Here is a 27,481-nt window from a genome sequence, read left to right on the forward strand (position 1 = left end):
GAATCTGTGTGGTCCTGTGGCACGTACCTTCTGTCCCACTGGTCAAAGGACTGCAGTGTGTCTTCAGTCTACACCCAGCTGAATTAAGGCATTCTCTGCTATCCATAGCCAAGGCAGCTGGAAGTATTATGCAGATGAGCTGCAGTTACATCATTCCAATGTTACTGGTGATCCCTGTGCCCCATTGTAGTTCCAGCAGTAATCACTGTATCTTATTGCATTATTGGTGTTGGTCTCTCCAGCCCATCACAGTGCCACCAGCAATCCCTATATCACATTACAATACTGTAGGTGACCTATGTAGCACTAGTAGTGACTCCCATGTCTGTCTGTCTGTTGCCTAAGCATAGCTGACAGGCATCCTGTGCTTTTTTATTTATTTTAAAATGTATATACTGCATATTACAATTTCTATGCAGTTTACAAATAAACATTCTAAATCAATAAAACATAAATCACTAAAATTGTTAGATAATAAACAGACATAAAATAATATATAAGAACATAAGAAATTGCCATGCTGGGTCAGACCAAGGGTCCATCAAGCCCAGCATTCTGTTTCCAACAGAGGCCAAAACCAGGCCACAACAACCTGACAATTACCCAAACACTAAAGATCCCATTCTACTGATGTAATTAATAGCAGTGGCTATTCCCTAAGTAAACTTGATTAATAGCAGTTAATGGACTTCTTCTCCAAGAACTTATCCAAGAACTTCAGTTGGATCCTTTTTCCAATTTTTGAAGGATGTTTTTTTGTTAAAATAGCCTCTTTCACCTCACCTTTTAACTATGATGGAAATCGTTTTGCCTTCCTTCCACCTTTCTTAATGCGCAGAATACATATGGACTGCACCTCTAGGATTGTATTTGTAAACAATGTCCATGCCTGTTGAACACTTTTAACCTTTGCAGCTGCACCTTTCAGTTTTTTTCTAGCTATTTCCTCATTTTATCAAAGTTTCCCTTTTGAAAATTTAGTGTTAGAGCTGTAGATTTACTTATTGTCCCCCTTCCAGTTATTAGTTTAAATTTGATCATGTTTTGATCACTGTTGCCAAGTGGCCCCACCACCTCTCTCACCAAATCGTGCGTTCCACTAAGAATTAGATCTAAAATAGCTCCCTCTCTTGTTGGTTCCTGAACCAATTGCTCCATGAAGAGTCATTTATTACATGCAGGAACTTTGTCTCTAGCAAGTCCTGATGTTACACTTACCCAGTCAATATTGGGGTAATTGAAATCTCCCATTATTATTGCACTGCCAAATTGGTTTGCTTCATGATTTCTCTTAGCATTTCATCATCTGTCTGACCATTTTGTCCAGGTGGACGGTAGTATACTCCTATCACTATACTCTTACTCAACACACATGGGATTTCTACCCATATAGATTCTACTGAGCATTTAGTCTCTTGTATGATCTTTATCCTGTTGGACTCTATACCCTCCCGGACATAAAGTGCCACACCCCCACCAAGTTGATCCTCCCTATCATTGCGATATAATTTGTACCTTGATATAGCACTGTCCCACTGGTTATCTTCCTTCCACTAAGTCTCTGTGATGCCAATTATATCACTCATCATTTGCTGCTATACACTCTAACTCTCCCATCTTACTTCTTAGACTTCTGACATTGGCATACAGACATTTCAAAGTGTGTGTTTTGTTTGTTTTAACAACCTGCTTTTCAGTTTTTTGGGATAATTCGGAAATCATTAGCTTTGGTGACTTTTTACATATATGCATATGGACTATGTTTGCTTTTAATGGAACCTCTCTGTTGGGATGCCCTAACTCTCTTGTTTCATTAGTATCCTTCAAGGATACATTTCTCTGAACCATGCACTGCTGAGTGACTGTCGGCTTTCCCCCTTGTTCTAGTTTAAAAGCTGTTCTATCTCCTTTTTGAAAGTTAGTGCCAGCAGTTTGGTTCCACTCTGGTTAAGGTGGAGCCCATCCTTTTGGAAAAGTCTCCCCTTTCCCCAAAAGTTTCCCCAGTTCCTTACAAAGCTGAATCCCTCTTCCCTGCACCATCATCTCATCCACACATTGAAACTCTGGAGCTCTGCCTGCCTCTGGGGATCTGCACATGGAACAGGAAACATTTCAGGGAATGCCACCCTGGAGGTTCTGGATTTCAGCTTCCTACCTAAAATCCTAAATTTGGCTTCCAGAACCTCTCTCCCACATTTTCCTATGTCGTTGGTGCCCACATGTACCACGACAGCCGGCTCCTCCCCAGCACTGTCTATAATCCTATCTAGGTGACGCGTGAGGTCTGCCACCTTCGCACCAGGCAGGCAAGTTACCAGTGGTCCTCACGTCCACCAGCTGTCTTCATTCCTAATAATCGAATCACCAACTATGATGGCCAGCCTAACCCTTCCCTCCTGGGCAGTAGCCCTGGGAGACAATATCACATCTCATCTCTCTGCTTGTAAATTTGCAAACTGGATTTAAATGCCATGTTGCTTTTAGCAAAGTGCCAGTTACGCACCTCAGTTTCAAATGTTTTTGGTGATTCTAAAAGCAGGCTTTCTCTGGGAGATACTCCCAGTGGAAAGCAAGTGGCCATTGATTCTTGGCAATGAGAGAGGCAATTGTAGGAAGGCAGAAGACTGCAGTTTGGTACTGTTTCCCAGCTTTTGTTGTGAGAAGCAAAGCCCCTGCAGCTCATAAGCAGGACAATAAGAGTGAAGCTACCATCACTGCCTGGCTGAGGTGTCAGTACTGATTGTGTGTGAGAATCTGTGCTTTACACTATAACACAGTTTAAGGATAATGAGTCTTGCATTTACTGAAATCAAGCCTTCTGCTTTTCTCTAGTAATTTTGATTCTTTACTTTTTTTGGATGCTGGTGAGTTTTAAGACACAGAAAGCCTTGTTTTTTTGCTGTTCGTATCTTCAGAGGAAGCAGCTATTTACACCGAGGTAAAATTATGGATTGTGTTTTCAGAGAAGTCATCCTGACTGCATCTGTTGACATGGTTACGAAAAGTTTGGATGAAATTCTGGATGAGAAAATGATCCGAGTATACAATAATCTGCTCATACTATAGGTATTATTCCAGCAGGATGCCATTTCTGGGATCATGAAAGCAGTTCTTGAACTGGGAGATGAAATTTTGTCTGAACGAAAAAGGCAGCTAAAGACTAATGAACTTTAGTTGTCTTTCTGTTAATTTAAACTACTTTGTTCCTGAACTCCAGCAAGAGCATCTGATACATTTTTGTTTTATTTATTTCTTGCTTCCTCATTATTAAAATGCATTTTGGTGTTTTTAGTGAGTTTGTTGCAGCCTCCAGTTCGCATATTGTCACAGCCTCAGCCAACACGGAGATTGGAGCCTCCATCCCGGTTCTCAGGAAGGAGTGATAGAGTGGAGTCACTGTCTAACCGGAAAGATGACAGAAGGTAGATTGATAAGTGGAGGTTGAGCAGCTGCTTGATGCTGCTATTTCTGTGTTAGGAAACTTGCAAATTCCACGCATTGGTTTTTATGTTTCTCAGTCGTGAAAGAGAAAGAGACAGACGTCGATCACGAGACAGATCACCCCAACGAAAGCGTTCACGTGAGAGGTCACCAAGACGAGAAAGGGAGAGATCGCCACGAAGAACTCGACGGGTTGTACCCCGTTATACTGTCCAATTTTCCAAGTTTTCCTTAGACTGGTAAGTTCCTTCGCATTAGCGATTACACAGAGATAGGGCTTCAGTCCAGCGTCTCAGTAGTTAAAATTTTGCACTGGGTTCCATTTCTGTATTTGCTGTGGTTGTATCATGCTTTGTAGTGTAGTGCAGGAGAGCTCTGGGTTCCATCCCTGGCTTGCGATCATCAATTTCTGGTTCTGCGTGATCAGGTGAGAAACTTAGTTCCCTGTACATACCCAGATCAATCCAGACTTCTGGGTTTTATACCCTGCCAGCAGATGAAGACAGGTAAAGTTTTACTGAAACTGGTATAAAACTAAGTGTAAAAGTACACAGAAAGGGCAGTGTAAATAGCACACACATACAATAGCAAATGCAACAAGAACGAATGCGTGGCAAACATAAAGACCTGGTCAATAGATCTCAAAAGGACACAGTTTTATTGAAAATGCAGTGACACCAGTGGTGTACATTGGTTAACAAATTACAGTTCACAGGTTTGAAACGGGGGCCCCGACACAGCCGTGTTTCGCATCGGGCTGCGTCAGGGGGACCAAGCATGTAAATAATAAGGGATCGTTAATGCACTAAATTTAGAGAGAGCGTGACTGCATGGGAGAAACGCGTCAGAGCCGCTTGTGAGTGAGAGACACATTTATGACAAATTCCAATGGGTACTAGTCAGTTTATTTATTTATTTAAACGTTTTTTATATACTGGTATTCGTCGAAACATCATATCGGTTTACATGGAACAGAATGTGGAACGTACATAAAACAGGGGTGAATGGAACTTGGAGGGTAACTTGAAAAGCATTAATGGGAAAACACTATATACAGAAGATTCATATATACAAGGGTCTAGTCCTGTTATGTACAAATGAGGAGAGAAGTTTGGCGAACTACAAGGGTACCATGGAGTTCAGGTTATTTGCTGAGGGACAGAGGGGGGAGAGGGGGCGGGAGCAGTACTAATCCGGGAAGGCTTGTTTGAAAAGCCAGGTCTTGAGTTTTTTTTTTAATGTCTGTGTGCTAGGTTCAAGCCATAGATCGGTTGACATTGAATTCCAGAGTGTAGGTCCGGCCAGGGAGAAGGCGCAGTCCTTTGTTGCACATAGGTGTGAAGACTTGAGTGTAGGGGCATGGAGGGTTCCCTTGTAGGAGTATCTGGTAGGGCGGCTGGATGTGTGAAGGCGGATGGAGTTGTTGAGCTAGTTAATGTCGCTGTTGTGGATGGTTTTATGAATAATGGAGAGGCATTTGTAGGTGATGCGATAGGGAATAGGGAGCCAGTGAAGCTGCTTGAGGACAGGGGTGATGTGATCAGTTTTGCGGGTGCTTGTGAGGATTCTTGCGGTTGCATTCTGTAGCAACTGTAGGGGTTTAAGGGTAGAGGCAGGGAGACCCAGTAGCAGGGCGTTACAGTAATCGATTTTTGAGAAGATGGAAGATTGGAGGACGGTGCGGAAGTTGTTGAGGTGGAGGAGGGGTTTGAGCTTTTTAAGCACATGGAGCTTGTAATAGCATTCTTTGATGGTAGTATTGATGAAGGTTTTCAAGTTGAATTGGTTGTCGAACATGATACCCAGGTTTCGTACGTTTTGCTGGAAGGGGGTTGGGCACGGGTGAGGGTTGTGATTGGGATGGGGTGTGGGGTCGTTGCGGGGGGAGATGATGAGTTCAGTTTTCGCTGTGTAAAGGGCGAGATGGAGGTTGGTGAGGAGGGAATTTATGGAGAGGAGGCAATTTTGCCAGAATTCGAGGTATTTGTGCAGGGATTCTTTGATGGGGATGAGTATTTGTACATCGTCTGCATAAAGATAATGGGTGAGGCCGAGGTTGGAGAGGAGTTGGCAGAGGGGCAGGAGGTATATGTTAAAGAGGATGGATGAGAGGGACGAGCCCTGGGGGACTCCTTGGGGGAGATCAATGGGTTTAGATTCAGTGTTGGCGAGTTGGACTGTATATTGTCTGTTTTCCAAATAGGAAATGACCCAGAGTAGGGCTGAAACAGAGATCCCAATTTCTGTAAGGCGTTTAATGAGGATATTGTGGTTAATGGTATCAAAGGTGGCGGAAATATCTAATAGGGCGAGAATGTATGAGTGTCCTTGGTCCAGGCCTTTAAGGAGGGTGTCTGCGAGGGAGATGAGGAGGCTTTCAGTGCTAAAGAATTTGCGGAAGCCGAATTGGGCAGGAGATAGGATGTGGTGCGTCTCCAGGTGATCGGTGAGCTGTGTGTTGACAATTTTCTCCATTACTTTCGCAGGAAAGGGAAGGTTGGAGACCGGTCTGTAGTTGGCTGGGTCAGCAGGGTCGAGGTTATGTTTTTTAAGTTTAGGTTTCACTGTAGTATGTTTTAGGGAGTTGGGGACTGTGCCATGGTAGAGAGAGCAGTTAATTATATCAGCCAAGGGTTTGGCAATTGTGCTTGCAATTGGTAGGAGAGCTTTGCTGGGGATCGTGTCAGCTGGATGTAAAGATGGGTGTGTAGTCTCTTTAGTATGGTTTCAATTTCCAAGGGTGTGGTAGTGTCGAAGGACTCTAGTACGGTGTAAGGGTATTTAGAGGAGGAGGGCATGGGGGGAGAGGGTGTGGAGAATCGCTCTAGGATGTTTGCGATTTTTTTCTTTGAAGAAGACTGCGATCTGATTGCATTTTGCTTTTGCTTCTTCTTCGGAGATCTGGGGGAGTGAGGGTTTGGTAAGTTTGGCAACGTATGAGAAGAGGGCTTTGGGATTGAAGAGATAATTGTGGATTTTAGTAGAGTAATAGTCTCATTTGGACTTGAGTATGGCAGTTCTGTAGTGGTGTAAGGTGGTTTTGTAGTCAAGTTGAGCAGAGTGGGAGGGATCTTTGCGCCACTTTCTTTTTGTCTAAGGTCATGATTCAATTTTCTTAGTTCTGGTGTGTACTAAGGTTTTTTTGCATTGGGTGAGTGGGTCAGTTTCTTGGTTGTCAGGGGGCAAAGGTTGTTGGCAATGGAGTGTGTGAGGTTGTTCCAGGAGGTGAGTGCTGTGTCAGGGTTCGTGAGGTCAAGGTGGTGGAAGGCGTCTGTGAGGGCGGTGATAAGGTCTTCATTGTTGCAGGGTTTCCTGAATTGAATGGTGGTGTTGTGTTTGAGGGGGGGAGATGGGGTGTGTTTCAAGGTTAGGTGAGCCTTTATGAGTGAGTGGTCAGACCATGGGACAGGTGTGCAGGATGGAGGGTCAGGGGAGAATATATGGTCGTTCACAAACAGAAGGTCGAGGGTGTGTCCAGCTTTGTGGGTGGAGGAGTTGATGAGTTGTTGAAAGCCTAAGGCATGAAGGGCGTTAAGGAGGGATTCGCAAGATGAAGAGAGGGGCAAGGAGTCCACGTGAAGGTTAAAGTCTCCCAGAATGATGGCAGGGATGTCAAAGTTGATGCTCTGGGAGATGAATTCAATGATGGGAGAGGGATTGTGTTCCAGGAAGCCAGGTGGTGCGTAGATGAGACAGAGTTGCAGGAATTGCGATTTAAAGAGGCCAATTTCCAGTCTGGAGGGGGTGTTGGTGATTGTGGGTCTAAGCTTGAGTTCCTTCTTGGTGGCTAGGAGGAGCCCTCCGCCTTTTTTCTTGGGCTTTGGGATTGAGAAGAGGTCGTAGGTTTTATTGGGTAGTTGGTTCAGAAAGACAGTATCAGTGGGTTTTAGCCAGGTCTCTGTGATAGCACAGATGTCTGGCTTGCAGTCCAGGAGGAGGTCGTTCAAAATGGGGGCTTTTTTCCCTAAGGATTGGGAATTGAATAGTATGATGGACAATGTGGTGAGGCCAAGGAATTGAGTGAAAGGGGTGATCATAATGGGTAAGAGTGACTTCGGGTGAGTAGTGGGGGGGTGTGATTTGAGAGGTTTGTGGCGGTGCGTGCGGTATTGTAGAATGGGGATAAGGAAGAAGGATATATTGATTTGGTTGTATGGAGTGGGGGGCGGTTCCATCGTTGGGCTGGCCTACTGTGGAGTGGGCAGTAGGAGATGCAAGGATGGGGACAGGGCTGGTTCTGGATGGGATCAGGAGGGCGCTGTGTGGTGGTGGGTTATAGGGTGCAGCCAGGGGGAGGGGGGAAAGGACGAGAGCGTGGGGGGAGGGGATACGGGGTGGAGATTACAATTGAAAGAGAGTGCTGGTAGTATAATCGACAAGGTGAGAGGTCTAGGAGGGGCGCTAGGGGGCGCGAAGGGGCAGCACGAAGGGGCGCACTAAGGGGCAGGCCCCTTAGTCGCACTTCTTTGGCACGAGACGCCAGGGGCCTGCCTACCGTCTAAGTAGGCCCTGGAACTTCCCGCGTGGCGTCGATGCGGTAGGCGTTCTAGGAGCGTCGGGCAGCCAATCGGGCTCGAGAGAGGTAGGCCAAAGCTGCGGCCTCAATTTGTCGTTCGGCCTCGGTTCTAGAGAAAGGGGTCAAATGACAAGTATCGCGGGCACGTGGGAAAATCCCTCCGCGGTTAGAAGAGGGTATGCAAGCTTTAAATCATGGGACTCAATGGGGAAACAGAAAAACCTTGTGAATTGAAAAGAAGAACTGCGGACCCCGGGCTTTTAGAAGCTTAGTAATCTTCAAAGAGGGTTTAGACAGGCAACATACAAAGGCAAAACCTGAAGTCGGGGGTGGGGGGGGGGGGAGGATTTCTACCAAGATCTATTGATTGTAGGATTCCTCCCGGGGAATTGTCAAGTCCTGGTGGGGCTATCCTCCCTAGTCGAGGCTGGTGAGCAAGGGGTTGGTGACCCTTTTTACTCTGTCTGAGAAGCTGTTGGGTGGACAGTTGGTGGTCCAGATCCCTCAATCTACATAAGACAGCCTGGTGTCCTGCATTGGATAGAGCAGGAAAGTTACCTGGGGATTTACATTTTTTCTTGTATTCCTTGGTTTACTTGGGGTTTGCTTGATGATTCTTGATAAAGTGTTTGTTTTCAAAAAAAAAAAAAGTAAAAGTAAAGATTATTCAAGCTGAGTCCCTTTATTGTTCCTGCTGCTGAGTGTTTCTCAGGCTGGTGGTAGGGGTTCCCATTTCAGAGACAGGGCAGCTGGTAAGTCAGGCTGTTTTTAGGCACATGCTGGAGGTAGGGACCGCGGAAGCTAGACCACACAGTCTGTGCCATGCCTCATACTTCCCTTTCCAGGACCTGCAGGGACTCATGTTTTCGCTTTAACAGGCGCGATCTTTGCTCCGGGTGCACTTCAGGTGGGGAGGGCATGTCGGCAGGGCCCTCCCTCCAGGTTCACTCAATTTCCTCTTCAGCACATTGGGCCAGGCCTTCCTTGGGGCTCTCTCGGATACAGTGTTTCTCCAATAATAAACCCTACCCTGAAAATAAGCCCTAGCTTGATTTTCAGGACTTTAGGAATAGGGCTTGAAATATAAGTCCTATTCCAAAAATAAGCCCTAGCTTTTAAGAGGACGAGCGGTTCCACCCCAAGACTTTCCCAACCGCCCCCCTCCCCCCCAGAAACCCGGGAGGGGCAGATGGAGGATTGTAGAAAAAAAAAAAACCCCAAACCCACCCCAACCCTTCAAATGTAATTCGTTGCAACCCTCCCTCCCCCCCCAAAAAAAAACTTGCCAAAACTCCCTGGTGGTCCAGCAGGGGTCCCAGGAGCGATCTCCCGCTCTTGGGCCGTCAGCTGCCAGCAATTAAAATGGCGCCGATGGCCCTTTGCCCTTCCCATGTGACAGGCTATCGGCATCATTGGCTGGCCTATGTCACATGGAAGGAACTCCTTCCATGTGATAGGCGCTGATAGCAGCTGATGGCCCGAGAGCGGGAGATCGCTCCCGGGACCCCTGCTGTACCACCAGGGAGTTTCGGCAAGTTTTGGGGAGGGTGGGGGGTTGCAATGAATTACATTTGAAGGGTTGGGTTTGAGGGGTTTTTTTTTTTGTTTGTTTGGTTTTTTTTTTACAACCCTCCGTCTGCCCCCCCCCCCCCCCCCCCGGGTTTCGGGCTTCATTTTGGGGGGGCAGATGAAATAAAATCGGCCCGTACCGCAGGAAAATGAAATTTCCCGCAGCGGGCAGATAACGAAGATCGAACCAAACGGTTTGGCCGAAAATTGATTCTGATTGGTGAATGAAAGAGGAGGCGGGCTTAGCCTTGTCCTCATTCACCAATTTCTGCTGCTGATGGTACTATATTGCTCCTAGCTGTCTGTGTGTGGGGCTTGACTGCAGTGTGAGGAGAGAGGACAGTTAGTGTACGGTAGCAGTGCAGGCAGCTGGGGAAGTTGGGTTGTGTTTTGGTTAGGAGAGAATGCTGTATGGGATACATTAAACTGTATTACCGGTATTAAGGTTCTTGTTATGCCACTGCAGTATACTGTAGTACCGGTACCACCGGTACATTTTGCCCCCCCCCCCCTTCCCCCCAGACATCATGACTTCAAGAAGAAAGAGCCATACTGTGGAGTACAAGAAAGTAATCGTGGAGAACTTCCAGGGAAAAAATCTTACTGCTTTCTGCAAAGAGAAGATGTTGGATATTCGAATGGTCAGAAAATGGCGAGCAGATTATGATAACCTCAGTCAACAGGTGTGCAAGGGAAATGCTAAGAAGCACAAGTGTGGATCAGGTCGGCATCCATTATTTTCTGAGCTAGAAGACATGATCTGTGAATGGGTTGCTGACAAGAGAGCAAACGCTTTGGTTGTGCGCAGGGCTGATATTCAAGAATTTGCTCTTGTAATGGTGCCACAATTAGACATATAACCCCAGAAGATTTCAAAACATCACATCGCTGGCTAGATGGCTTCCTTGAGCGATGTGAACTGTCTCTAAGAAGATCCACAACATTGTTTAAGCTGGACGATGCAGAAGTTATTAAACGTGCACTTGCATTCAAGTCTTTTGTTGATGGCATCGACTTTTCTCAATACCAACTTTCCAGCATGATTGCTATGGATGAAACTGCAGTGTTTATGGGCTAAGAATCACAAACTACAATTGATCTCCAGGGTGCCTCCTCAGTCTACGTTCCCTCCACTGGTTACGAAAGTGCACGTGTTACCTGTATTTTGGCAATTTGTCTGGATGGAACTAAAGCCCCACCTCTAATCATTAACAAGGGCAAGAAAGATAAGATTGAATGTGTTTCAGGCATTTATATTCTTGAATCCGAAAAAGCCTGGTACACACAGGCAGCTATAAGAAAGTGGGTCGATTTAATGGTGCCGCTTGTTTTGCGAGGTGGCAAAAGAGGCCTACTAGTCTGGGATTTAGCCAGTACACACTGCGCTAAAGACATGAAGAACTTTCTTCATGAGAGAAAAATAGATCAAATAATGATTCCCGCAGGAATGACAGCCTATCTCCAGATTCTTGATTTTACATAAACAAGCCATTTAAGGACCATTTGCGCATGAAAATGAATGAGTACATTGAAAATAGAATGGAGAGAAATCAGCGTGGAAACTTTATGAAGCCTAAACTGCAAGAGATTGTGACGTGGGTGAAGAATTCATGGGAGAAAGTCACTAAAAGCAGGTTACATGGACAAGAGTGCTCATTTAAGGAAAGCGCTATTACTAGACATGAGAAATTGGGGCTAATGATTCTAAAGGAAATAGAATCACAAGAAATTCACTCTGGAATACAGGGTTTGGAGAGTTATGATGATGTTCCAGAAGATGACGACATGACTGTGTTTGAATAAATGTTGATTTTTGTTCATGAATACCGGTTAATGTAGATTGATGTACATGGAAAAAGGGAAATATAAATTCACGATGTAATTCAGGGTTTGGAGAGTTATGATGATGTTTCAGAATTTGATGACATGGTTATATTTGAATAAATGTTGATTTTTTTTGTTCAAGAATAAATGTGTGATTTTTGTTCATGGAAAACAAATAAGACATCCCCTGAAAATAAGCCCTAACCGTTTTTTCGGAGCTAAAAAAGAATATAAGACCTGTCTCATCGGAGAAACACGGTAGTGCGCCAATGGCGGCCATATTTGATTTGGCCATGCGGCTCCCTCCGGCGTCCAGGGGGCCCTGATGTTTCCCCTCCTCATCCATCCCCAATTGGGGCTAGTACTGAGGAGAATCGGGTGCATTGTGGATTGGAGTATTTCTCTCTGAACGTTGGATTCGCGGAGGGGGGTGTCTCCCAGGGCTGTGACTCTTAGGACGCCCAGCCCTTTTAATCCTATTTGGTGCTTCTGATGCATCAGGCCTTTTTAGCCAAGAAAGCATAGGGGGGCACAGCAAGTCCATAGTCTCCTCCCATAGGGGGTCAAGTTGGCTCTGCCTTAAGCGTAAGTGCACGAATGGGATCCAGCATGTTTTAGGCCTACCCTCAGGGTCAGGGGACCTGCAGGGAGATACGGATGATTCCGAGGATCTACAGGGGTCCCCAGGAGACACCTCAAGTGGATCCGCTGCAGGATTCAACGGATCCGGTTGAGGACCCAGACGAGAGGTCCCTATTGCCAAGGGGGATGATCCAAAGGTGGTTCGTGTCTTTTGCAGAGAAGGAGCTCTGGCCACTGATTCCACAGGTTCTTAAGGTACTTGGAATCAAGATGGCTCAGGAGGAGTCTGATTTGGAAAGAGCAGATCTCTTGTTGGATGGCCTACGGGTTCCGCCGAGGGCATTCCCTTTTCATAAATCTGTGAAGAAGCTGGTGGTTCGGGAGTATCCCACTCCCGAATCTGGGCTAAGAATGGGCAGAGCTATGGCTAAACTCTGCCTTGGAGTTGTTGGCTCTTTCCAAGGTGGATGCTTCGGTGTCTGCAGTTACCAAGAAGACTACTATTCCATGGCAGGTTCTGCTTTACATGATTATGGGATTGTAAGTAGGTGCTTCATCTCAAGAGGATCTTTGAGGTTTCGGCTCTAGCCATATGTGTGGCAGTGTGCAGTAGTCTGGTACAGAGAGCATGTCTGCATTGGGTCCAGCAGTTGTAGGATTCACAAGCTTTGGGGGGAGTTGTGGCACAGCAGGCTGACCATCTGGAGGCGGCGGTGGCTTATGGTGCTGATGCCTTCTATGATCTTGTGAGGACCTGTTACCTAATCATGATGTCGAGGGTATCTGCTAGACGTTTGTTGTGGTTATGTAACTGGTTGGCAGACGTGTTCCAACTCACAACTGGGCGTTCTTCTTTTTAATGGGAGGCTTTTGTTTGGTGATGACCTGGAGCAGATAATGAAGCATCTAGGTGAGTCCAAAGTACTCAAGTTACCGGAGGACAAGCCTAAGGGCAGAAAGTTTGTGCCTACGTGGGCTAGGTTTCGGAACAGTCAGAGGTTTTGCTAGTCCAAGAGTTCAAGACATCCGCAGTGGCAAGCCCCTGCCAGGGCATCCTCCTGGAATCAGTCCTTTCGTGGGGCGAGAAGGCCTTCCGGGGACAATTCAGGGCTAGTGCAGGTGCTAAGTCCTTGCAATGAAGCGAGGCTGTCCCACTCTTCAGTTCCTGCAGTCAGAGGGCAGTTGGTGCTCTTTTTCGAGGAGTGGGTCAAGATTACCACAGACCAGTGCGTCTTCAAGGTAATAAAAGATGGCTACACTTTAGAATTTTCTCGTCCCATCTGAGACATCTTTGTTGTGTCCCTTTGCGGTCCTCTCGCAAAGTGGGCAGTGGTTCGAGGAACAGTGGATCACTTGAAGCAACTAGGAGCCATAGTGTTGGTTCCGCTAGAAGAGCAGCAGATGAGAAGATATTCCATTTACTTTGTGATGCCAAAAAAGGAAGGGTCCTTTCGCCCCATTTTAGATTTAAAGAGGGTGAATGTGGCCCTCAGAGTTCTCAATTTTCGCATGGAGACCCTAAGATCAGTCATTGTGGTGGTGCGCAAAGGGGGAGTATTTTGCGTCTCTGGATCTAACAAGAGCAAGAGTACCAAGAGTACCTGACGAGCAAGAGCACCAGAGGTTCCTTTGCTTCAAGGTTCTCGGGGAACATCTGCAGTTTCGAGCCCTTCCCTTCAGTCTGCTGATGGCGCCATGTACATTCACCATTCACCAAGGTGAATGTAAGGAACTGGGGAACCTTTTGGGGAAGGGGGAGTCTTTTCCGAAGGGATGGGCTGCACCTTAACCAGGGTGGAACCAAGCAGCTGGCACTAACCTTTTAAAAGGAGAGAGAGCAGCTTTTAAACTAGAACAAAGGGGAAAGCCGACAGTGGCTCAACAACCCATAGTTCGGAGGGTGGTATCTTCAAAGGATACTAATGACACATTAGAATTAAGGCATCCCAACAGTGAGGTTCCATTAGTAAGAAAAGTAATCCAAGTGCCTGTAATTAAAAACTCACCTGAGCTAAAAAAAAATTCCAAATTATCCCTATCAATCAGAAAGCAGAATGAAAATACAAACAAAAAACATACTTTGAAATGTTTGTATGCTTAATGCCAGAAGTCTAAGAAGTAAGTTGGGAGAATTAGAATATATAGCAGTAAATGATGACATAGACTTAATTGGCATCTCAGAGACATGGTGGAAGGAGGATAACCAATGGTTCAGTGCTATACCGAGGTATAAATTATATCGCAGTGATAGAGAGGAGCATCCGGGAGGCAGGGTGGCACTTTATGTCTGGGTGGCATAGAGTCCAATAAGATAAAGATTCTGTATGAGACTAAATGCACAATCAAATCTTTATGGGTAGAAAGCCCTTGTGTGTTGGGGAAGAGTATAGTGATTGGAGTATACTACCATCCACCTGGCCAAGATGGTGAGACGGACAGTGAAATGGTAAGAGAAATTAGGGAAGCTAACCAAATTGGTTGTGCAATAATAATGGGAGATTTCAATTACCGTCAACAATAAAAGTGGAACCAAATCAAATTAAAGATAATGGCTATAGAAGGCGTCAGCAAGCCTGACGTTGTGTGACTTTTTTTTATATAGAGACACCAACCGGTCTTTTCAATCATTCGCCTTCTTTGTAGTTTTATTTAATTTCAAAAATAATTTTTTATCAGAAATTTTTTCTTTTTTTCTCTTAAAATGTCCTCCGTCAATCAAGATAGACTCTTAAGCATCTGTATTTGAATATATCGCAGCCCAACACGGCCAGTGTTTCACCCATAAGCTTCTTCAGGGGCATATAAAGGACATATAGCTCCTCCTTGTTCCGGTTGTTGAGACGCGATGTCTGGATAAATTGGATAAAGACTCTGGTCTATATGTCCTTTATATGCCCCTGAAGAAGCTTATGGGTGAAACACTGGCCGTGTTGGGCTGCGATATATTCAAATACAGATGCTTAAGAGTCTATCTTGATTGACGGAGGACATTTTAAGAGAAAAAAAGAAAAAATTTCTGATGATAAATTATTTTTGAAATTAAATAAAACTACAAAGAAGGCGAATGATTGAAAAGACCGGTTGGTGTCTCTATATAAAAAAAAGTCACACAACGTCAGGCTTGCTGACGCCTTCTATAGCCATTATCTTTAATTTGATTTGGTTCCACTTTTATTGTTGACAGTATGGATTATAGTGGATAATTATTGACTCTTTATGCTATTAGATTTCAATTACTCCAATATTGACTGGGTAAATGTAACATCAGGACATGCTAGAGAGATAACGTTCCTGGATGGAACTCAAGGCAAGGGAAAGCCAGTCTCCACTCATCCATTGATTTCAAAGTTCATGAAAGGTTTGGGCATACTAAAGCTGCAGTTGTGAAACCACCTGTTCCATGAGACCTAAACATAGTTCTGGCAAACTGATGAAGCGGCCATTTGAATCATTGGTGTCTGCTTTTTTAAAGTTTCTATCATGGAAAGTAATATTCCTTGTCACAGTAATGTCAGCCAGAAGAGTCAGTAAGCTTCAGGCTTTAGTTCATTATCTACCTTATATGCAATTCTTTCACAAGAGGGTGGTGCTCTTCACGCAGCCCAAGTTTCTACCAAAAGTAGTAATAACTTTCCATATTAATCAAGCTATTGCGTTACCTCCGTTCATTCCAAGACCATACTCACATGAAGGTGAGCGAGCCTGTTGTACTTTACATTGTAAAAGATTCTTGGCTTACTACAAAAGAAAGAGTCGACTACATCATCAGGCTTCTCAATTCGTCTCTTATGATCCTAACAGACTGGGCATAGCAGTGGCTAAACGTTCATTGTCCAACTGGTTAGCAGACTGCATCATGCACTGCTATATGCTAGCAGGTCTATTAAAAAACACCATCAAGGGTCATCAAATTAGAGCCATGGCTGCATTAGTGGCTCATCTGCAAGCCATACCACTTGAAGACATATGCAAAGCTGCAACATGTTTGTCACTACACACCATTGTAAACCATTACTGTCTAGACATTCTTTCAAAAAGTGATTGTAGATTTGGACAAGCAGTTTTTAATAGCCTGTTCACCTAGTAGTCTACTCTTGTTCAGTAAACACTCTGCTGCAGCCCTCAACTTGGGACCCTCCACATGTAATTCAGCCCTGACAATCAACGGAAAAAGCAAGTTTGCTTACTGTAAGTGGTGTTTTCTGTAGATAGCAGGATGAATTTGCTGTACTAAATACTCACCCACTTCCCTGGAGAGTTGACCACCTAGCTAGAATTAGCTCTCAAATTGACTGAGGGGGCTTATGAGGTAATGCCAGGTGGGAATTCCCATACATGTTCAGTAGAGAAAAAGCTCTCCAAAATGAGAGAGAGAGATATCTATTAGGTGCTGCTGAATAACATCACCCACATGTGATGGCTGATTCCTATTTGTATCCTGGATCAGTCAGACGAGTTGGTTTATGCATCCCTACCAGCAGATGGAGGCAGAGAACAAAACTTTGAGGCACTGCTACATAACCGAGAGTGCCACCTGCAGTCTGGATTTGTTTGAAAAAAAAAAGAAGGGATAAGATAAGAGGAGGATTTGGCTCTCCTTCGTGGGCCATCCCTCGGGTGAAGCAGGGCAAGTGGGGGGGTTGGTTATCTCTGTTCTGACTCGGCCCTTCTTGACAGAGGGGTAGATAGCCAGGGGTCCTGGTTCCCTCTCCCCCTTTGGGCGCTCTCTCCTGCGATGGGCCTGTCTCCACAGCCTCCTATCTCCAGAAGCAGGGGAATAGTTCTTTCCCCCTTTTAGTTGTGGCTTATCTTTTTAATGTAGATTAAAAAAAAAGAGACTTGAAGCGGCAGCCGCGGAGGCTCTGTGCAGGGCTGAGGAGTGGGTATTTATTTTCTTGCCGAGAGACGGGCCAGAGGGAGCGGCTGAATTGCCTGCCTTCTTGGGGTCGGCTGAGTGCTGACTTTCAGCACTGGGAACAGCGGTGAGTGCAATCGCGGAGGTTCTGTTTATTTTTAGGCCTGACCACATGTGCAGACCCGACCACCCTGACATGCCGGCTCCCGCACAGCGTGGCAAACTTTGCGGCTGCAGTTTGAGGCAAGCTCGCCTCGTTGCGGCCTTGTTTTGCCGCAAATGTGCCTCCGGGGGGGGGGGGGGACCAGGACCAGGACCTCAGCAGGACCCCCGGGTAATGGCGCAAAGATGCAGGTGGCTGGGACAGCTCCAGGGTGGAGGAGCCAGTGGCCATTTTGGCAGCACATGCTGAAGTGCAGGCTGCCATTTCTGAGCCTCAGGATTCTCCCCTCACACTTTTACCTGTAAGAAAGGACCCTGCTGGTAACAAGGGATGGGGAGGGGCTTGAGAAGAAGCTGATCAGGAATCTTTCTCCTTGAACCCGTAGGCTTTTTCCACAAGGTTTGTTATTCTTCTTCATAAGGCTTATTTAGCCAGCAAGATGCTAGGGGCAAATAGACCCTTGCCTAGGAAGTCCCGGACGGTCAGAAAGGCTAGATGGCCCGTGGAGTCAGGAGGGATCCTGCGTATGCTTGAACTTGGGCACGCCCCGGAGGAGGATTCGTCGGATAGCCTGTATGATCCTGAACAGCTTCAAGGGAGTCTGGTGGGACCAGACAAGGACCCTGTTGGTGCCCTGGGAGATCTAGGGCAGGACCCGGACTGGGATCCGTTGGATGCTTTGGGAGACCCCATGCAGGATCTGGATGCTCAGGACCCGGATGCTGTTCCGGTCGCGGAAGGAGATGACCCGCGAGTGGTTCGGCTGTTCAGGAGGGAGGAACTGCATCCGTTGATTCCCCAGGTTCTGGAGGAGCTCAGGATAAAGCCACCCAGGAAGGCTTGGACAAGGAAGGAGTGAGCCCGCTCCTGGAGAAGTTGCAGGGACCTCTTATCACTTTCCCATTGAAGCAGGTGAAGAAGTTGGTGGATCGGGAATGGGAATCTCCTGAGGAGGGCCTGAAGGTCACTAGGGCCATGGGGAAGCTATATCCCTTGCTGGAACAGATCTGTGTCAGTTCCTAAAAAGTTGACCATCCCGGTAACAGGAGCGGCGGCTCTCAAGGATGTCCAGGATAGGATGCTGGAGATCCTACTCAAGCGGCTCTTTGAAGTCTCCACTTTGATATTTCGGGCAACTGTGTGCGGAATTCTATTGCAAAGAGCCTGTTTGTCCTGGGTGCAGAAGGCGCATGACAAGCGTTCAGGAACTGTGCCTGAAGCAGTGCAGGTGGCCTGTTTAGAGGCGGGGATAGCCTATGTGGCCAATGCTCTGTATAACATGGTCCAGACGTCTGCCAGGAGTATGGTCTAGGTGGTGGCAGCCCGAAGGCTCCCTGTGGCTGCGAAATTGGTGAGTGGACGTGTGGTCTAAAGCCCAGTTATCAAAACTCCCCTTCAGGGGGAAGCTCCTCTTTGGGGAGGACTTAGAGCAGCTTGCGAAGCAATTGGGAGAGTCAAAAGGCAATAAATTACCTGGGGACAGGAAGGGTCCAAGGAAGTCCTTTCCGCCACAAGCCATTTTTGAGAGGCTAGGAGATTTCGGGCGAGCAGAGCCCCTGCGTCGGCATCGCAGAAACAGAGTTCAGGCAGACAGCAACCCTTTTGGAATCAGCACAGATCCCCGAGAAACAGTGGTTCCCAAGGGGGAGGGGAGTGGAAGTAAGTTTGGACAATGAAGGTGTGTTGGTCCACTCCTCTCTGGAAGCTATCAGAGGGAGGCTCCCTCTCTTTTACGTGGAATGAACCACAATCACATTAGACCAGTGGGTCCTGGAGGTGGTAAGAGACTGTTACGCTTTAGAATTTTCTCGGCTGCTCAGGAATGCCTTTGTAGTCTCCTGCTGCGTCTCCTGGTGCAAGTGAGAGGCAGAGCGGGACATGCTACAGCGCTTACAACTTCTGCGCGCCATTGTCATGGTGCCTCCTCAGGAGAAGGGGGCAGGGCAGGTATTCTATGTACTTTGTGGTGCCAAAGAAAGCGGGGACATTTTTGCCCATTCTCGATCTGCAGAAGGTAAATGTGGCTCTCCAGGTGGTGCGTTTTCGGATGGAGATTCTTTGCGCACAGTGGTAGCAGCAGTGCGCAGGTTTCTAGTGTCCTTAGACTTGTAAGAGGCCTATCTTCATATCCCCATTTGGCCCGAACATCAGAGATTCCTGAGGTTCATGGTTCTGGGAGAACAATTTCAGTTTCAAGCCCTTCTCTTTGGGTTGACGATGGTGCCACGCACATTCACAAAGGTGATGGTGGTAGTGGCGGCAGCACTCAGGAAAAAGGGTGTCCTGGTCCCCACTCGTACCTGGACAGTTGGCTGATATGAGCAAAATCAGAGGTAGAGTATAGTCCCTCAGTCCAGCATGTACTTTAGCTTCTGGGGGCGTTGGACTGGGTGACTAACTTCGCAAAGTGTCATCTGAAACCAACCCAATCTTTGGAGTATATGGGCGCACACTTTGATACACGCCTGGGGAAGGTGTTCCTGACTTTGGAGAGAGTCTTCAAGCGGCAGAGTCAGGTTCTTCGGTTGCTGAGCCTGTCTGTGCCCATGGTCTGGGATTACCTGCAAGTCCTGGGGTCCATGGCTTCTATGCTGGATTTAGTGCCATGGGCTTTTGCTCACATGTGTCCTCTGCAGGGGGCTCTGTTATCCTGTTGGAATCTGCTGTTGGAGGAATTTCAGCTTTCTTTACCATTGCCAGGGGATGTCAGGTCCAGTCTTTTGTGGTTGCTGTTGCAGCACAGTCTGGAGAAGGGAATGGATCTGGAAATACCCAACTGGGTTCTGGTAACCACAGATGCCAGCCTTTCTGGATGGTGGGCAATTTGTCAAGGGAAGTTGGCCCAGGGGCAGTGGTCGACGGAGGAGGCAGCTTGGTCGATCAATCGACTAGAAACCAGGGTGGTGCGCAAGGCCTTGCTGGCGTTTCTTCCAATCGTTTGGAACAAGTCGGTGTGAGTATTCTTTGACAATGTGACGACTGTACTGTACATCAATCATCAAAGTGGAAAGAAAAGTCATCTAGTGGAGCTGAGGCGCAGGAGCTGTTTGTTTGGGTGGAAAAACATTTGGTGAGACTTGCTATTTCTCATGTGGCTGGATTGGACAACGTGCAGGCTGACTTCCTCAGCAGACACTGTCTGGATCCAGGTGAGTGGAAGTTGTTGGCAGAAGCCTTTGCCTTTCTGCAAGCAAGGTGGGGCAAACCAGTGATATACCTCTTGGTGACTCCAGCAAATGCGAAAACAGATCGCTTTTTCAGTCGCAGACGGGAGGTCAAATCAGAGGGCATTGTCGCTCTCACGCGATGGTGGCCGACACACCTCTTGCTGTACGTGTTTCCTCCATGGCCGCTCATAGGACGGGTGCTGCGGCGCATAGACATTCATCCGGGCAGAGTGCCAGAGTGGCTGCATCAGCCATGATTTGTGGATCTTAGGCTTCTGGCGGTAGACTGGCCTGTTTGCTTGGCTCATCCCTCAGGGTTACTTCGACAGAGACCCATATTTTCAGACCAGGAAGATCATTTCTGTCTAGCGGTTTGGCTTTTGAGAGGCAGCAGCTCCATTTGAAGGGATATTCTGAGCTGGTGATTGCAACTTTGCTTCAGGTAAGGAGTCCTTCCACTTCAATAGCTTGTCCGGTTATGGAGAGTTTTCAAATCCTGGTGCTTGCTGAATAGAATGCAGCCCTTGAAGGTGGACATCCCACAGATCTTGGCCTTCTTTCAGAGCGGGTTGTCTATGGGGTTAGCATATAATTCCTTTCGAGTCTAAGTAAGCAGCTTTGGGTTCCCTGCGTAGTAGGATTCAGGGAATACCACTGGCATCTCATCCGGATGTGGCTCGTTTCCTAAAAGAGGCAAAGCATCTGTGTTCTCCGGTGCGGAAGATCTGTCCGGCGTGGAATCTGAATTTGGTTCTTTGGGTGCTTTCTGGCCCTCCTTTTGAGCCAATACGGAGGGTGTCATTGAAGGATTTAACCCTGAAGACTGTTTTTCTGGTAGCCATCTGTTCAGCTAAGCGAATTTCGGAGCTGCAAGCATTGTTGTCGTGTAGGGACCCTTTCCTGCATTTTTCGGATGGTTCCTTCTTTTTTGCAAAAGGTAGTGTCCTCTTTTCATCTTAATCAGGTGGTTGAGCTTCCAGCTTTTCCGAACTTGACAGCCGATTTCTTCGATGGCTAAAAAACTTCACTTATTGGATGTACGCAGTATCATTTTACGAAATCTCAAGGTGAAAAATCCCTTTTGGAGATCTGATCATCTGTTTGTCCTATTCAGTGGAGCAAAGAAGGGAAATAAGGCTTCCAAAGGCACTTTTGCTCATTGGTTAAAAGAAACAATAGCATCAGCTTACATCTGCAAGGGCCGGCCGGTGCCAGAGGGGTTGCGAGCACATTCCACTAGGGTGCAGATGACCTTGTGGGCAAAGTGTCAACTGCTTTCTCCGCAGGAGATCGGTCATGCGGCAACGTGATCTTCTCTTCACACTTTTACCAAACATTACCGCTTAGATGTGCGGGCTCCAGAGGAAGTGATGTTTGGGGAGAGTGTATTGCGCATGGGTTTTTCAGGTTCCCATCCAGAATAGAGGGGCTTGGGTACATCCCACTCGTCTGGACTAATCCGGGGTACTAATAGGTAAGGAAAATTGGTTCTTACCTGCTAATTTTCGTTGCTGAAGTACCACGGATCAGTCCAGAGACCAGTCCCTATCTGACGAAATACTTCCTCACTTCTGGTTATGACTAAGCTGATTGAACTGGCATTTGATATATTCAGAGTAATGAAGACTGTACATAGTTTGGTATATGTTTGTTTTAAATCAAGGGAGCCTAGTTTGCAGGGGGGCCCAAGGTTTATTGGAGTTTAAGGTAGACATCTTGGCTTGGGTACAGGTCAATACTGATGGACTGCAGGTGGCACTCTTGGCTATGTAGCAGTGTCTCAAAGGTTTGTTCTCTGCCTCCATCTGCTGGTAGGGATGCATAAACCCACTCATCTGGACTGATCCATGGTACTTCAGGAATGAAAATTAGCAGGTAAGAACCAATTTTCCTTTCATTTTGTCATCTACAGAAAACACCATTTATGGTAAGCAAACTTGTTTTACTAAAGTTCAGAAAGAGAACAATATTATCATAAGGAGCATGATAAATAGGGATAGCTACTTTATGGTGAGTTCTGAAAATCAATAATCCTTCAACACCCTTAGAATAAAGCAGCTTCATGCTACTACATGGCATAGAATCTTTCAGGACAATCCCAATTGTTCCACCTCTGTGCAGCTGTGAGGCATGGAAAAACAAATAACCTGGAAGACACAACTGAGGAAAATCATTAAGTCATTGGCATTTAGCCAGGTGTCTCTCAGACAGATGATATCAAACTGATGATCAGAATTTACATCCTGTATCACTTGTGTTTTATTTCTAACTGAACAAGAGTTTTCTAAAGCTACATTAAGATGGTCCCATAAACAATGTATCTTTTTCCCTGGGACAACCTTTTTTTTTTTTTTTTTAGATAAGTTAGATAATGTGCTGTCCAGGAAATGTGGTACTTAGGGAAGGTCATTTTCAAACTAACACCATATTTCCCTGGCTTGGATATGATAAACAGCAAGAGAGGGGTAAAACAGGACAATTACAGAAAGACTTAATAAAACTATTCCTATGTATTCCCATACCTGTAATATGTGGGATTTTAAAACGAGTTAACAGCAGGGTATTCATTTCACAACAGAGGGAGTTCCCTAAATAAGATTACAGCAAACAAAACCAAAACAGGTTAATTATACCAAAACTAAAACTAAGGACCTTAGTTCTTCATAGATAAATCAGCCATACATTCCCTCACACATCCCTTTTTAGAATTGAAGCTTAGCTTGCTACTAAGACCAAGGAGTCTGACGTAGCAGCTGCCTGCACAGGAAAATCCACATGTGCTCAGACCTGCTTGATTTTTCTCTGCTCCGAAAGAGTCTTACGTCTTGGCACCATCAAATGATATCACCCACTATTATCTACAGAGAAGTCCTGTTACAAGTAAACAGTTTTATTTTTTATACTTTATAATATTGTACTAATGACTGTTAATGGTCTTTTTATTGTATCTATATTTTTTCTGTACCTTGCCAAGAGCATCATTGATATGGCAAATTTCAATAAATAAAATCCATATGGAAAGGCATGCATAATGATTCCCCAGTAAGAGCTAGATGGGACAGAGTTAGGAAAGAGACCATGTATGCTAGCTTCCTGAGGAGAACTAGATGGCAAAGAGTAAAGTACCATGCATGCTTTCTCTTTAATAAGGACCAGAGGCAGAGGAAACGGAGGCCATGTATATCTTCACAAGGAAAACCAGATTGGAAGATTTGAAGACAGAAGCCATTTCATCTTAATGTATTTCTTTCATTGTTCTCTCTTGTTTCTATAGCCCAGGTTGTGATATGATGGAGCTCAGGAGGCGGTACCAGAATCTGTATATCCCCAGTGACTTCTTTGATGCCCAATTTACTTGGGTGGATGCTTTCCCTATGTTAAGATCATTCCAGCTTGGGAACTACAGCAATTTCTACATCATGCACCGTGAGGTGGATCCTTTGGAAACAAATACAGCAGTTCTAGATCCTGTTGATGCAGATCACAAGTATAGTGCAAAGGTTAGTAACACAGTTTGCTTTGCTTTTTTTCAACTTGCAGGCCTTGTTCTCTTTCCCTCTCACAAGCTCTGCCCTTTTCTTCCTCTCTTGTCTTGTGGGCCCTGCTTCCGCACTCCTTACCTTGTTTCATCACAAGCCCTGTTCCTCCTTCCTTTTTCACATGCTCTGTTCCTATTCTCAACTCTGCTCCCACCTCCATCCCTCTTCTCCAGTGTCTTGCCACCCCTCCCATCATTTTTCATTAACAGGCCAGGCTGTTGTCCTCATTCCTACTGTGGCCCTTCTCCACTTATCTATTGTGTTTTTCTTGCCCTCTACCCCACTTCTTTCTTTTAGGCCCTGCTCTTCTCCTCCATTCTCACTGGTTCTCCTGTAGCCCTCTTCTTGTTGTCATTTACTATTCCTGTTGAGCCCTTCACCCTTTTCCTCTTTCATAGTCTCTGCTTTTTTTCCTTCTTTTCTCTAAGACCTTGCTCTTCCATTCTTCCCCTTGTTATCTCATGGCCTTACTCCACAGATCAACTCATCTTTCACACAAACCTTACTCCCCCGGCCTCCCTTTTCTTTTGTGGAGCTGCACTCATCCTCCTCTCCTTCTCTGAAATAGTCTCTACCATGTTCCTCTTTTCTATCTCAGATCCTGCTTGAATCCTCTGCCACTGCTCTTGCATGGGCCCTGCTCTCCATCTTTTCTACTTCTTTTTCTCGGGCCTTGCTCAATCTCATCTCCCATATTTCTTGTAGACCTTGCTCCCTGCCTCCTTTCCCATACACAGTTACTTAGTTAAGTTTGAAAGAAGTCTGGCAATCCATCTAGTCTGCCTTCTGAGTGCCTAACATTTCTCTCTGTATGCCAATACAGAGGCAAGCAAGAAAAACAAATATCTATAGCCAATTCTGAAACAGTGAAAGTCTTCCCATCCTCCAAAAGGTGGTCTGCTCAGAATTGCTGGATTAGCATTTTTCTTGATATGTAGCTTTATCATCACACACCAGTATCTTTTTCTTCTAAAAACTGGTGCAGTTTACTTTTGATTTGATTTAGTATTGTAGCTATAACTACATTTGTAGAAAATTGTTCCAAAATGTTACCCACTTTTCAAGTTAAAAAAAAACAGAAACCAGTTCTGCCCAGGAGGCTACTTTCCAGAATGTGCCCATGTGTGTGTCCATGGTTCACACACATCTATGGATCTGAAATCTCCCACCCCTGTCAGTCTTCATGTCTTCCCTGACATGGTCTGAAAATTGAATGTGGATAGGACACTAAACACAAGAGTTATTAGTACACAAATACACATCAGTTTTATAAGCTTCATTTTTCTTTGGACAGTAGGCTAGAAAAACTGGCTTTTGAAAGTGATGGAATCTGTTTTATTTTGGAGGATCCCCCTCCCCCTTGTTTTTTTTTGTAGCTGCTTTGGTATGAAGATTGCCCATGAAATCTGTGTTAAGGTTCTTTGATATAGTGTCTGTTCAGCCTGAAGATGGGGGAGGTTTGCCTCTGCATTTTTCTCCGGCCCATCCGATCACAATAAGAACATAAGAAATTGCCATGCTGGGTCAGACCAAGGGTTCATCAAGCCCAGCATCCTGTTTTTAACCGAGGCCAAACCAGGCCACAAGAAGAGGGGCTGAGGGGGGGGGGGGGGAAGATGAGGCAGTGCGCTTAGATCTGCCAGTGCCTGTGTCTGCGGAGACTGCGCCCTCACAACTCTTGCAGGCTCCTCGGGCCTTCTCTACTGATTTTGTTCTCCTGCTGCATGAGGAATATCTAGCTCAGCAAGCAGGTTTGGGTTGCCAATCTCACCCTCTAGGGGGTCAGAGAGGCACTCTGGGGCCTGAGCAGTCCTGAAGTTTGAACCCTCCACTGGGACAGCATTCGCGGTGTCCTAGGTTTACTGATGCAGACTCAGATGTCTTGGTTGGGTCTCAGGGGGATCCCTGGAAGCAGGAGGCCTTGTCGCAGGATCAGGGTATTCATCCAGATGACGACGGCTTCTCTCAGGGTGATGATCTAGATCATCTTCCAGTCTCTGAGGGTGATGACCCTAAAGTGCTCCACTTGTCCTGGAAGGAGGAGTTAGGCCCTTTGAGTCCCCAGGTTTTGGAGGAGCTGGGGCTGAAAGTCCCACAGGAAGACTAAGAGATGGAAGGTGCAGATCCGGTTCTGGATGGGCTTCAGGCTCCCCCCGCAAACTTTTCCCTATCATAAGTTAGTGAAAAAGATGGTGGATCGAGAATGGGGAGTGCCTGACTCTGGCTTGAGAGTGGAAAGGGCAATGGCTAAGCTTTATCCCTTGCCAGAACAGACGTTGGAGCTCTTTTCCCTTCCAAAGGTGGACGCTGCGGTTTCAGCGGTCACAAAGAAGACGACTATCCCTGTTGTGGGTTCCGTGGCATTGAAGGATGTTCAAGACTGGAAGTTGGAAATTCAACTCAAAAGCATTTTTGAGGTATCTGCCCTGAGTCTGTGAGTGGCAGTTTGCTCCAACTTCATGCAAAGGGCTTGCCTGCGGTGGGTTCAACAACTTCAGCATAGGCAGGCAAATCTGGGTGTCGAAGCAGATAAAGCACAGCGCTTGGAGACATCTGTTGCTTACGTGGTGGATGCCTTGTATGACTTGGTCAGAACTTCCGTATTATGTGTTCCGCAGTGTCAGCCAGGCTGTTATTGTGGTTATGCAGCTGGTCAGTAGATGTTTCTTCTAAGTCTCGTTTGGGATGTCTGCCTTTTAAGGGATGCCTCTTGTTTGGTGAGGATCTGGAGCACTTGATGAAGGACCTGGGTGAGAATAAGGTTCATAAGTTGCCGGAGGATAAGCTTAAGGGCAAGCAGCCTTTTCAATCTCTGTTGCGTTTTTGGGATATTAGGAGGTCGCGTCAGGCAAGAGGAGCCCCAGCCTCACAAAAGCAGTTCTCTTCTTGAGGTCAGTCCTGGGGGCAGTCCTTTCGATGTGGTCGATGACCAATCAGAGCTTCCTCCAATAGTGGGGCCGCTGGAGCCAAATCCTCACAATGAGGTGAGGCTGATCCACTCAACCATTCCTTTTATAGGGGGGTCGTCTAGTGCGATTTTAAGGGGAGTGGACCAAGATAACTCAGGATCAGTGGGTCCTCAGCGCAATAAGAGACGCTTATGCATTAGAATTTGCTCAGCCCATTTGTGACTTGTTTCTAGTTTCCCCTGCGAGTTGTTGGAAAAACGTTGGGCGATCTGAGGGATGTTAGGTTACGGGCCTTAGGAGCTGTGGTCCGCAGAGCGAACGAGGCGAAGGTCAGTATTCCATCTACTTCGTAGTTCCAAAGAAAGAAGGTCCTTTTCACCCCATTCTTGATTTAAAATGGGTAAATGTGGCGCTAAAGGTCCCAAAGGTTTCAGATGGAAACTCTGGTAATCGCAGCGGTGTGCAAGGACGAGTTCCTGGCTTCTTTGGATCTGACGGAGGCCTACCTTCATATCCCCATTTGCCCAGATCACCAGCGGTTTTTGAGGTTCATGATACTGGGTCAGCATTTCCAGTTTCAGGCTCTCCCTTTTGGGCTGGTCACAGTACTCCACACATTCACCAAGGGTAATTGTGGTGGCAGTGGCATTGCGTCGCGAGGGGGTCCTGATGCACCCTTATCTAGATGATTGACTCATCAGAGCAAAGTTGGAAGTTGCTTGTCATGCAGTGGGTAATCACCACCCTGGAATCTCTAGACTGGGTGGTGAATTTGGCGATGAGCCAGCTGATCCCGTCTCGGACCCTAGATTACTTGGGGGCATGGTTCGACACGCTGAAGGGAAAGATTTTCCTCTCTGAGGAGAGTGTCTGCAAGTTACAGATGCAAGTCCAGCCTCTGTTGGCTTTGCAGGTT

At 46.3% G+C, this 27,481-nt stretch overlaps 1 protein-coding gene across 6 annotated transcripts in view; it reads left to right on the forward strand.

The window, feature by feature from the left end:
- Positions 1-27,481, forward strand: part of CCAR1 (cell division cycle and apoptosis regulator 1) — a 244,415-nt gene that overhangs the window by 64,132 nt on the left and 152,802 nt on the right. For all 6 annotated transcript variants that reach the window (XM_029609164.1, XM_029609162.1, XM_029609165.1 and 3 more), the window contains exons 9-11: positions 3,293-3,422; positions 3,519-3,680; positions 23,392-23,617. In XM_029609164.1, the coding sequence (XP_029465024.1) occupies positions 3,293-3,422; positions 3,519-3,680; positions 23,392-23,617 (518 nt within the window). The remainder of the gene's footprint in view (positions 1-3,292; positions 3,423-3,518; positions 3,681-23,391; positions 23,618-27,481) is intronic.

Source organism: Rhinatrema bivittatum, chromosome 7 (genome assembly GCF_901001135.1).
Source record: "Rhinatrema bivittatum chromosome 7, aRhiBiv1.1, whole genome shotgun sequence".
Taxonomy (NCBI): Eukaryota; Metazoa; Chordata; class Amphibia; order Gymnophiona; family Rhinatrematidae; genus Rhinatrema; species Rhinatrema bivittatum.